A 13,801-nucleotide genomic window follows, 5' to 3' on the forward strand; every position below is an offset into this window, starting at 1 on the left:
TTCCACATTATCACCATCCCTTTAAGATTCTTTTACAATTTTCTGGTATTGCTGATTTAAGTTTTGCCAACTCAGATATGCAATTTCTTTTATCCCTAAATCTTCCATAATATATATAGATATCGTGGTCATTTTGAACTGTTTCTGTACCGTGTCTCATGAATCTTCTATCATATGCATTCAATTTTTCGAGAAGGAACTAAATAAAAGTGGTTTTCTATTTAAGACAATTATATGATTTCAAAATAATTCTTGTTCCAAAAATTCTCGTTTGTTTCTAGGTTTATTGAATCGTTAAAACGTTGATCTTGCTGTTAAAAGACTTTTATAAAATTGAGGCATTTGAGTAAGATTCAACAAACTTAAATCGGAACATTTGCATAGAAAATTATTCATTTGATATTTTTCTTCAATTACTTGCAGCTAGTGTTATCCTATTGCATTCCATGTAGTTTTGCCAGTTTGTATAATTTTATTTGTTTGCTTAATGTAAAAAAGGCAACATTCATCTAATAGAGTTTAGTTCTTTCAAATATTTTTTTCATGAATGCCACGAGCGTCTATTTCGAAACCAATCTTAGATATGATAAGTGATTCGATAAACTTTTTCCGAACATTGAGAGATTTTTTTTCCAGACTTGCACGCAACTATTATCTCTACCCCCCCCCCCCCCCCCCCCCCCCCCCCCCCCCCTTATTGCATTGTCATCGATTGCGTGCCCACGATGTACACCTTGTGTTTAGATATTTGATCGTGTCCAATTTATTGCTGTGATCCTAGGTATATTATCTTTCCATCGTCCAGGATAAATTCCAGTGTTTTTTGTAAATCTAATTTAGACCCAGAAGCCTTTTGGTATTCTCCTAAAAGTTTAAATGATTCCGCTATTGAAGTTTCATCTTCGATGAATAGTTGGGTGTCATCCGCAAACATATTTAGCTTGTTTCAATTTTACCTGGCAGTGTTATTCCTTTTTTGTTATTACTCTTGCGAATTGAGCACGCTAACGGTACTTCTTGTAAAATATACAAAATTGGTGCGATTGGGCATCCCTGTCAAGCAGATCATGTTATGTCAAAATATTCAGAGATAAACCCGTTTGTCTCAATACATGTTTTCGCATCAACTAACAACATTTCTACCCAGCCCCCCACTTTCACCCAACGTTAAAACGCTCGTGACATTTGTCTATCCACCCCAATTAAAATCTATCAAAAGCTTTTTGCTGATCTAAAAAGATAGCAGCGTCCTCTCCATTCTCTACATTAGTATAACCAGACATATCTTGTATTAATCTTTTTTTTGCATCAGCTATATTTCTCCATGTCCCTGGAACAATTTTTGTCTTATCTATATCTACTCGACGTGTTATCATATTAGATCACTATGAACACACGGTATACTTTCAGTTTTGATTATATCATTTCAATATTCGACGATATAAGGAACATATCGATTCTTGATTTCAAATTTCCATCATCTGAAAGTGAATTCATGTTTTAATGGATTGCGTAGTCTCCAAATATCTATCAGTTGGAAAGAATCCTGAAAAAAATCGAGATTAGATGCTTTAGGATCATTTTACACCTTTTTTTATTGATAGACCAAACGATTCTATAAAAAATATTAAACATAACACAGAAAGAAATTAAAATGTCCTTTTTAATTGTTTACAACACATTTCAGCAAAACAAATTAATGTATACTGGGTAATATTCGCGGGGGTTTAATTAAGATATATTCGAGGTCATTGAATATGGCACGAAGATATAGATTTGAATTTCCTGTGGACAGTTGTACCGAGAGAAATATATATATTTATATAATTCTATACACAAACAAATGCATAGATGTATTAATTACAGAATGTTTACAAGGCGGTTTTCCGCAAAATTTAATAGCAACGAACTACATTGTATGTAGTTCCGACTGCTGACTGGGACAACCATGGAATATTCGCCCGTGAAATTTAATACATATACAATAGTATCATCAGTGAAATTAAAACTTGATCATTCCATACACGTCTCAGAAATGTAGAAAATGTCGATTGTGCTGTTCATAAGAGAAATTAGAACCGGGATTAAACAAGATATTTCAAGAATAAATCTACAAAAATATTTCAAAAATACAACACCAGTATTCCAACTTGACATGTAAAAAACAATAAATATTATTGATATGTAATGTAAATATTTATGATACAATACATGGTAAGATAATGACCAAGCAATATGGTACTTTTAATAAAACGTGTTAAATAAACATTAAAACAACAAAAATATATTCAACTGAATAAAAAGTAGCATGAATTGCATAAAGATCCAGTAAAATTGCACTTTATTTTTAAATTTCACGTGATAAGTTAGTTTTATATATAACTTGAAATACATGTACAATGTCCATATCGTAGTATACTGATACAGATAATCGTGAAATGCATTTATTTTTAAAATAAAGTAATGACAATTAAGGCATAGAAAGAAAATACCACACTTAGTATTTTAATTGTCTTGGCCGGAAATCAACATAAGATCTTTTCCGTGGTCATATAGCTTTTCCACTTAAACAAAACTTATTAAGATTATATTTTTATCTCTGGGTTTCTTTGGAGTCCCCAATATAAACTGACCAAAATATTCGCAAAAGAAAATCGATGATGTACCAGTATTCTAGCGTTATACAGACACAGTTTATAAATAATATACCCTGTACTGTAAAACAACTAAGCTAAGCGTGCGTCAAGACTTTCCACGTCACCAGAGAAAACGCACGTTATAATGCGATTACCCTCGTCAAAATACAGCTTATATTTTAATACACTGACCATGTACATGTATTCTCTATATATTTTCTGGCTGCCGATAGTCATTACAATCAATCTATAAATGTTTACAGAAGTATAAATCAAAACAATATCAATATACAGTGTACATAACAAATATCTGTACTTTAACAGGTCATAGAACATGAACACATGGCGTGTCCTTACGATTTACGGCTTTATATAATTAATTGTGATATATTCAAATTCATAACCATGTATGGCACTTCGGGGATTTGCCGCCTATCATAGAATTATCTTTATTCGGTCTACAAAATGTATGTAAGATTGATCTTTCCTCTTTTGCTCTTGGTTATTAGTAGAATCTTAGACAGACCCATCAAGGATAACAAACACCAACTAATGCTAGTAACCGAGGGAAACGTTCACATCAAGTTCGAGAAATATCCTTCGAATACTTCAAAATTAGCGATGACATTTCAACTGTCAAAATCCAAGAAGGCTACTGTGTAGAAATCAGCCATTTTGAAATTAAAAAAAATGAACGAGCACAGCAGAGAAAAATAAAGCTTACTCAGTACATATCAAGTTTAGACAAAATCCTTCTGTATATGTGAAGAAATGGTGATAAGAGGGATTTTCTAAGGACGGGAAATTTGAGCAATGGTGATGGTGGGCTAAAATCAATTACATCACAAAACAAAATAACAAGTATACTACACATATATAATAACAGAGTAAAACAGGGATATATGTGAGTGAAAATTCAAGGTGAATTGGAAAAGCAGATACAATGTACATAGATATGGCATATCACAATGATTTCTTTGGCTTTGAACATTTAAAACAAAAGACGTCACAAGCCATATTAAATGCATTGTGCATATCATAAAATTTGTATAGAAAAAAAAAACAAATTGAATATACATTAAGACAACAAAGGTGAAAAAATGGTATAGATTCATAATATAAAAAATAGAAAGTATGAAATACAAAACAGAGTATCAAAATACGATGTGATGATATACATACCCACAAGAAACCTTAATTAATCCAAGTTGAGACAACAATCTTGAATACAATTTCATGAACCGTCATCAATGAAAAGACGGACAACCGCATCCTGCTACAAACGATATCCGAATACAGATATTTTTTTACGTAACAAAAATCTAAGAAGTTAAATACATGTGTAGTACGTCATTCATTCCGACATGTGTAGTACGTCATTCATTCCGACATGTGTAGTACGTCATTCATTCCGACATGTGAAGCATGTCATCCATTCAGATTGTAGTGTTTGCGATTCACATATAAACGAAGCGAAATTACACAGTTACCCTATAATTATAGGAATGTAGATAAGGCACTCGTATAATGAATCTTCTTTATTTCTCAACGTATACAAAATAAAGGCCATATGGGCATACACCCCTGATCGTAATTATGCATGATGGAAGCTACTAAAGATGTTCTCGTATGACTGAACAAAAAGGAAAAACAAATACACTGTAGTATTACTTTCAATGAATTTGGTAATTGATATAAAAATGTGCTGCGTATAATGAATATAAAACTGTATTATACAGGCTTGTGTGTCTCCAAGGATTCCCCAGTGATAGAAAATAAGGAAATTGAAAGTGTTTTGGAGAAAAACCTAAAAAATTCAACCTAACGAAAATATATTTATATCAAATATACCAAGAGAAAGAAAAAACAGTACATATTGAGTGAGTACTGTTCCTAGTTACCACTGGCACATACCAGTGTATTGATGTTGTGGGAAGTAATTCCCTAGGGTTTTCTCTCGTCACGTGTATCTTATATCGTACAACGTGACGGTTCCTTCATTGCGAGCTACGGCCAGAGTTTTCTGGTCTGAGCTTACTACGAACGAATATTCGGCGTCAATGTCTGGTTGTCGTTTCAAATCGATTAACTCTTTTATAACTGACTTTGTGGAACCACAATCATATGTTAGGAAGCCGTCCCCGGACCATGCGTCAAGAGTAATACAGCTGTCATTTAGCACTGGAACTTTAATGACTCCTTGTGGATCTGTAAGTGATTTGTGATCACTCGCACTATCCCGCAAAGATACGGGTGTCCTCATGGTCTTCTCGATGTCGGTAAACATCACATCATGGTTATGTACATCACAAAATATTAAAAATCTGGAAGATGACAAAATAAGGCTCCTCGGAACTGCCATAGAATCTGCGACAACAATATACTTCATGAGGTCTCCAACCAAATTTAAGATATCAATCTTTGCTACTGAGAAAGGAGGGCCTCTTCCACCAAGAAGCCACTGGTTGGTTTTACAATACCCTAAACTCAAATACTGGCCCACTTTCACTGTTCTCTTAAGTGTAGCCGGTTTGGATCCTGGAATGGGAGCGAATTTCACGAAGAGTATACTTCCGGCTTTTGGAGCAGCCACAGCGCACAACGTTGGAGTTATACCAGTAACATCCCATGGTATCTCGTTGCATTCGTACTGTTCGACGATGTTCCCTACGCTATCATTCCTGATACGCATAAGACGATGGTTTTTTTGGTCCGCTATGATAAAGTATTCTCCGAGTGTCGCCACACCTACCAATGAAGGATTATAACGATCCCCTGTAGTTTTTGTAGATATTTTTGTTTTATATCTAAACGCAACATTTGTTGCATCAGAAGGAATTGGTTTTTTGTCACGTTGTGCAACGGTGGCTCGTCGTGGCAAAGCGTCACTTCGTGCCTCAGCAAAAGAGATTTGCGGAGCGGAACTATCCCTATACATAGGTGGTGCCGACGGTTGTAACTGGGGTCCTGGTGAACGGTACGGTGACGGCACAGCATGGCCCAGGAAAGGAGAGAGTGACAATGGATGAAGGTTGTCGGAATGTTGGGCAGGACGCCTAGTTGCACGTGTGTCATTATCGGCTGGCAGTGACGGGACAGATGCTGGAGGCCTTGGTCTTTGCATGAAGGCATTTCGGGCTACACTGATATAAGGTGGTGGTGCTTTCCTGTCATCTTCAGCAGGGACTTGTTCATTTAATTCCTGCTGATCAACCTCGGTCTCTTCCTGGAACGTCACAGCAGAAGCTTCTTCGTGGCAGCAAGTGATTACTTCAATCTTCACAATATCTGCCTCGGTCAGTATGTCCTCCACCTCAGTGTTGATTAAGAATCTAACATTGTACCTCGTGTCCACATCTGATTGTAGTTCTGACAACATTGCATTGAAAACTACAAAATCTTTTCTTAAATGATTCGATATTACCAAGGTTTCCGGTGCATTCGTGGTATAAAGTTCTTTCAATGCATCAGCAAGTTGTTTTCGTATTTTAACAGAGGAAATCATCTTTGTACTAATCAAAGCATCACGCTCCAAGTGTGCTCTTTCCTTCTCTTTGAGTTCTCTTGCCTTTTTTATTACTTTCTCTTCTTGTTCTTTCAGATATTTTACAACCTTTTCTGTTAGGTCTGAGTAATATGACCTTATTCCATCCTCTTGCTCTGCAGTGCCTGGAAATATATTTCCTAACTTTGAATCAAGATTTTTGTTAACAGTTTCTGTTTCAGACAGAAAATTTGTCAATTCTCTAGCTACTTCTATGGTTTTCGTGAATGCGTCATAGCGAATGTTCCTTTCAATAGTTTGTAAGTGACAGCGAGCATGTATCTCCCGTTTGCATAGTTTGCATGCAAGCATGTTACAGTCCGTACACAAGAAATCTGATGGTTTATCATTATGAAAGATACATGGCACTCTATTGATTCTATTTATCTGATGAACTGATTTAGATTCCTTGCCGTCTTTGAAAAATCGACTGACATCCCGCAAAAGAGCATCTTCTTCTGGTATTAGTAATGAATTCTGGGAAATCACAACTTCCTGTTCCACTGGCGAGTGTTTATATTCACATACTGGACATGGAAACGAGGTTTTTACCGAAGTATGTTGTGATATAAACTACCAAACACTTATGGCAGAAAACATGTTGACATTTGAGTTTCTTTGGAAATGTTATGGTATCCTCACATAATCCACACCGATAGAATTCCTTGAGTACTTCTTCCATCGTGCATAAGGTTCAGTTTTTCAAAACCGGCACGTGTAGCATTGATGCTTTGTCTATATTCAGCCCATGGCGTTCACTGTATCTGCAAAATAGAGTGAACCATTCAATTGTAGGGTTATAATTAAATGTTTGTTGATATTGTTCGGATTTTGGAACTGACAAGCAATGCCCTGTTAATTTTTTTTATCAATTTCTTATTGATGCAAACATTTAAAACCAAAACATTTTGTGAGGACATAAATGGGAATTTTTTTTTTATCAATAACGTTTATTCTAAATAATGGCGTGCTGTGTCATTCGTCAACATTTTATCTAGCGACTGTTGTAGCGGAAAGCGGAATAGCATTGGACACTTTTAACTGGATAAGACAGCAAAGAGACCTTTACATTGTACAAAGGGCTGTCAAAGTAACACACATTTAACATTTAATGTGTTTGTAGTTTCATATAGCTATTTGCAGCACTTAAGTCTCAATAGATGATTGTCCTGACAGAAAAACAGACAGAAATACGGACATACAAAATATCTGGGACTCGCACAATACAGTCCAATGATAACAGCGTTATGTTAACCATCACTAGGTCTTTGTCAGTGCAATGACATATTCAAGACCAAGCTAGTTAGGTCCACCAGAGACATAATGTGAAGTGATCTATTCTAATTGCATTTTGTCCGTCATCGCACACCGTCCGTCGTGCGTCCGTAAACACTTTACGTTTTCGTCTTCTTCACAGAAAACTCCAGAACCAATTTCAAAAAATGTTTGCAGAAGCCTTTCATGTCCGAAGGTAAACCAAAACTTTGAACTATACGGTCCCAATGCATCCCATATGGGACTGAAAGGTGGGGCTAAAAGGGGTCAAATTGACTGAAATTTCAGAAATCTTCTTCTCAAGACCCAACTAAGGTAGAATCAAATACTCATAGGTGAAAGGGTCTTAAGGTGCTTTACTAAGACTGTGAATGTCATGACCTGGCCACTTGGGAGGGGGTAATCTTATCTATAGTTGATATCGGGAAACCATGTTTTTTTTACTATTATTTGTTGAATTCCGAATTGGTTATGATCCGGATTGGGATGACATTCTGATAGTATGCACATATTGGCCCCGACTGATCCCCTGGTGCTGATGGGCCGGGCGAATAAGGTTTAAATCAAACTAGATTTTAAAAAGAAAATGTTCTTCGCAGACAAAATATAGCAAAAACAAATACTCTTCATACATGGACGGGTCTTCAAGTGTTTTATCAAAATTGTGAATTTCATGCCCCTTTCAGTCTCACGATTGCCACCGGTAGGGGATAAACTTTAGTATAGTTTATAAAAGGAAATCGCATGTTTGACTATCTTTTGTTGAATTTCTATTGGAATTCATCAATTCAAACAGGTTTGAATGACATTCTTATGATATCAGGGATAACTCTGGCTCTTAAAACCTATGGGAGATTTTATGAGATTAGCAAAATTCCTATGAGATATGTCTGTATAAAGAGGTACAATTTTGAATTTTTAATGAGATTTTTTTGAAAAACATGGGTAAAAATCCCCAAATCTCTGCCCAAAGTGATCCCTGTGATATGCACCTGTGTTGGTCCTGACTAACCCCTAAGGACCGGTGAGCGGTCCAAAGGGGTCACATTAACTGAAATTTCAAAAGTCTTTCATTTGTGCCTGTCATTCAGTAAATATGTATAGTCCGTGTTTGGCAAATAAAATATCTATCACGGTAGATACTATGCAAACGTTTATCGATAGTGAATTGCAAAATTCCTGAAATGTACTTACACCAGACTGTTATAGAATGTCGGACCGGGTATTGCACAATCAACAACATATATCATTAGTGACTTTCACTTTGACACAGTATATACTAGAACGTCCCTCGATAAGGCTATGCTATCGTAACGTATCGTTAATACAAACTATACCAACTCTGTATTAGTAAGAACGATGGCATTAATATTCTTAACATTGTTTATGTATAAAGCTACAAAGCACTATGACATATAATCACATACGTACATGATCTTCTAGATTGGTGTTACGGTCAGCAGATCACGTCAACCAGGAAATAAGCATTACCCTGTTACTACGCGTCACTCGGTCGTGGTCTAATATTGTTATATTTATAGAAGTGCACCTTACAACGTGAACCTTTTAAGTTACATACTATAGGTGCGTTCGATGCCTTCGTTAACACCGTGTACAGCCTCACACTTGGGGATACGGCTTCGTGTGACACGGGGAGTCGACTTTGAAGCGGCAAGGTGAGAGGCAAGGCAAGCAAAATGACCTACATCTTTTTATAAACATATATATCGTACTTAAAATGATATGCCTTCACTGTCTAAAGTGTTCAGTACAATGCACTCCTAGTGCACTACGTTTAAACTAGGAGTGCACTACTCCAGTCAGGTGTGACAACAAATCCCCCTATACAGGTAATGGACAGTGCCACTGGACACCTGTGTTAGATACCTGTAGTTGTTACATATACAGACCTGTGTAAATTGACTGCCTTATATCTGTCATCCTGACTTTACCAGGAATATTTAATGTTGATAAAATTGTATCTAATATTAACTCAAAATAAAATTGGCTGCGGTTCTTATATGATATATTGCACAAGAGGAATTAAAACTCTATTAATTGGATTTGTAGTGGTTTTTCATCATTATTTTTTTTTAAAAGATTTCATTATAATGTCAAATTAAGGTTTGTTTATCTTCCTGATTTCAAACATTTTGATGCTTTTCATTCTTTTTTTTAGATGTAATTAATATACATTTTATATTAATGATTAATTCTACCTTTAGGCCTTGATGACTGTTGTAATATTCATTATTTTATCAGACAAAAATATTTTTAAATTCAATGTATTGTTACTTCACTAATATCTGTTAATTCAACTATGAAATCATTTCATAGTGCATAATCAAGAGTCAGAAGTTTCGTGTATTCTCATTTATGTTCTGTACGAGACATGGACATGCCTATTGTCGTGGCAACGTGGGCCCCAGGGCCCAAACCCTATGGCCACCTCACCACAACCTAATGGACCTCCATAACACCTTACCTATATATATGTTTCAGATGAGGATCAGTCTTAAGGTGTGCCTGTTTTAACACATGGCTATAGTTTTGTCAAGTCCCGAATTACCCCCAGGGGTCCATTGATAGCATGCTGTGCCAGGCTCCCCTGCCTTACCTACCTGTAATTAGCATCTAACACTACCAATATATAAAATTTACCTGTGGATGTTTTAAAAAAAAAAACTTTTTTTTTTTTGGCGAATCATCAAAAAATAATTAATTTTTTTATACATTTTTCTTCACAATAAAGATATTCAATAAATATAGTTTATATGCTGATTTTCTTTAATTACAAGAAGAGGTAAAATCCCCAGCAGTTACACATTTTAAGGTAAAGAACAATAATTCATCTTCTTAAAGCAATAGGGAAACACTTAAATGCTGATCAAAATGTATCCCGAAATTTTGTTTTTAAACAATATTGCGAAAAACATGTTAGCGTGAACTGTAAAAAACTTTGGCTTAAGGTGTACATGATCCACATTTATATATTTGTTAAAATTATGAAATTACAAATACAAGTATTGTATAATTCAAGTGTAGTATGACAGGTACAGCTCCAGATACATGAACATGTATGCATGTTATATAAGCTTTAAACTGTTGCCCCCCCCCCCCCCCCCCTCCCCAAGTTTGCCAGTATATGTATTTTATAACAAAAATGACATTACTTGTTCCATCAGGCCATTATCTCATTCTGTGTTACCTGTAACTGATACATGTACCTGGAATCAGATCCAATAAGTTAGATCTTCAAAGTATTAGATACCTGCACACGGGTACATGTACAGAAATTTCAACTATTTCATTAAAGGAAGATGGAAGGTGTATTTACAAGTATCAAATACCTTTTATAAACTTAATTACCAGTACATTCAAAGTATCTCTTTCTTTACATGTTAAATCAATGTTTAATTAATTTCTTTATGTGTTCAGGTTTCTGACTTTAAGCATTGGATGTATGCACATAGAATGTATAACATATATTATGGACTGAATTAGGTTTAAATAAGCATAATATCACATCAAAAATGAAATTATAAATATGCTACTTTATTTAATCTGAAATTAAATTAAATTAAATGTATCAAATTGAAAATGTTCAAGTAACGATAATTGTTTTAAAATGTTTTATTATATACTTTCAAATGATGAAACCAAAATTACTGGAATTAAACATGTGAAATATATAACTGATCAATCAATGCAAAAATATAAAGTACCAAAAGATAAATGAAACTTGGCTTGAACAATTAAACTAAGTTAAAGGATTTATAAAGTAAATTTGTCTTCACTTAGCTACAGTGTATAATTAACAAGAATAGAAAGGTTGAAATATAACATCAAGCTAAACTTCCAAAACCTTTTTAATAACTCTTTGAATATAACTGCTAGATAGCCTTATACAGTACAGGTAAAAATCTCAGGTAGCCTTGGGTACTGCCCATAACATGTATGGGGGTTTTGCTGTTCATCACCTCTTAGGGTGTAATGCACTACTAGTTTACCTGTAGTTTAAATGAAGTGCACTACTAGTTTAAACGTAGTGCACTACTAGTGCACTAGGTGTAAAGGTTAGCTTACACTCAATTGTATGTATGCGAACATTTTCTTCAAATATATCTGTTTACGTGCTTGTAGAATATGATTCCAGCACCTGACTTAGGATGGGGGATGTAAATCGGATCGACCCCTAACGGATTTCTTTCAATAAGAATATATATAGCTTTATTCAATAACTATGTCTAGTTCATACATGTATGTGTCGGGGTAAAAAAGGAAAGAGATATCCTTACATTTCTACAAGCCAGACAGCTTATAATGATATCAACAGTGCAGCCTTACAATTGTATATTACTGTAAGTATTTGACGATGTTTAATATTAATTCACTATTTTTGTAGGAAAAAATCAATTTTTTGTATATATATATAAAAAATGAAGCCGGTTTTCTTATAAAATCGTTTCCTGATATCAAAAAATAGATGGTAACATCGTCGTCATCATCGTATCCTCATCACACTTCTACATCACCCGCCATACTTAGCCATCCATAGGTAAGTGTCCATCATCATCATCATAATTAATTTGTATTTGAGCAATGTACTATCACCGTGGATAGTCATTACAATAAATCTATAAATGTTTACAGAAGTATAAATCAAAACAATATCAACATATATCATAGTAACAAATATTAGTAATTTAACAGGTCATAGAACATGAACACATTACGTGTCCTTACGATTTATGGCAAATTTATATAATTTATTGTGATAAATTTAATTTCATAACCATGTGTGGCACTTTTGAGTACAAGAAACACCGGGGGATTTGCGGCCGATCATATAATTATCTTTATTCGGTCTACAAAATGTACGTAAGATTGATCTTTCCTCTTTTGCTCTTGGTTATTAGTAGAATCTTAGACAGACCCATCAAGGATAACAAACACCAACTAATGCTAGTAACCGAGGGAAACGTTCACATCAAGTTCGAGAAATATCCTTCGAATACTTCAAAATTAGCGATGACATTTCAACTGTCAAAATCCAAGAAGGCTACTGTGTAGAAATCAGCCATTTTGAAATTGAAAAAAATGAACGAGCACAGCAGAGAAAAATAAAGCTTACTCAGTACATATCAAGTTTAGACAAAATCCTTCTGTATATGTGAAGAAATGGTGATAAGAGGGATTTTCTAAGGACGGGAAATTTGAGCAATGGTGATGGTGGGCTAAAATCAATTACATCACAAAACAAAATAACAAGTATACTACACATATATAATAACAGAGTAAAACAGGGATATATGTGTGTGAAAATTCAAGGTGAATTGGAAAAGCAGATACAATGTACATAGATATGGCATATCACAATGATTTCTTTGGCTTTGAACATTTAAAACAAAAGACGTCACAAGCCATATTAAATGCATTGTGCATATCATAAAATTTGTATAGAAAAAAAAAACAAATTGAATATACATTAAGACAAAAAAAGGTGAAAAATGGTATAGATTCATAATATAAAAAATAGAAAAGTATGAAATACAAAAACAGAGTATTCAAAATACGATGTGATGATATACATACCCACAAGAAACCTTAATTAATCCAAGTTGAGACAACAATCTTGAATACAATTTCATGAACCGTCATCAATGAAAAGACGGACAACCGCATCCTGCTACAAACGATATCCGAATAAAGATATTTCTTTTACGTAACAAAAATCTAAGCAGTTAAATACATGTGTAGTACGTCATTCATTCCGACATGTGTAGTACGTCATTCATTCCGACATGTGAAGCATGTCATCCATTCAGATTGTAGTGTTTGCGATTCACATTGAATCGAAGCGAAATTACAGTTACTCTATAATTGAAGGAATGCAGATAAGGCATTCGTATAATGAACCGTCTTCATTTCTCAATTCAAACAAAATATAGGTCATATGGGCATACACCCTTGATCGTAATTATGCATGATGGAAGCTACTAAAGATGTTCTCGTATGACTGAACAAAAAGGAAAAACAAATACACTGTAGTATTACTTTCAATGAATTTGGTAATTGATATAAAAATGTGCTGCGTATAATGAATATGAAACTGTATTATACAGGCTTGTGTGTCTCCAAGGATTCCCCAGTGATAGAAAATCAGGAAATTGAAAGTGTTTTGGAGAAAAACCTAAAAAATTCAACCTAACGAAAATATATTTATATCAAATATACCAAGAGAAAGAAAAAACGGTACATATTGAGTGAGTACTGTTCCTAGTTACCACTGGCACATACCAGTGTATTGATGTTGTGGGAAGTAATTCCCTAGGGTTTTCTCTCG

The 13,801-nt window shown here is 34.6% G+C and overlaps 1 protein-coding gene across 1 annotated transcript; it reads right to left on the bottom strand.

Moving 5' to 3' along the window:
- Positions 1 to 4,596: 4,596 nt before the first annotated feature.
- Positions 4,597 to 6,492, bottom strand: LOC117343381. The gene has a single exon (XM_033905723.1). It carries the CDS (start codon positions 6,490 to 6,492, stop codon positions 4,597 to 4,599), a length of 1,896 nt encoding a protein of 631 aa, XP_033761614.1.
- Between the last annotated feature and the right edge of the window lie 7,309 nt (positions 6,493 to 13,801).

The sequence above is a fragment of the Pecten maximus genome, chromosome 15 (assembly GCF_902652985.1).
Source record: "Pecten maximus chromosome 15, xPecMax1.1, whole genome shotgun sequence".
Taxonomy (NCBI): Eukaryota; Metazoa; Mollusca; class Bivalvia; order Pectinida; family Pectinidae; genus Pecten; species Pecten maximus.

What these genes read in the sequence shown, in the direction of transcription:
- LOC117343381 (XM_033905723.1), bottom strand. Translation starts at nt 6,492, where the DNA reads ATGCTTGCATGCAAACTATGCAAACGGGAGATACATGCTCGCTGTCAC.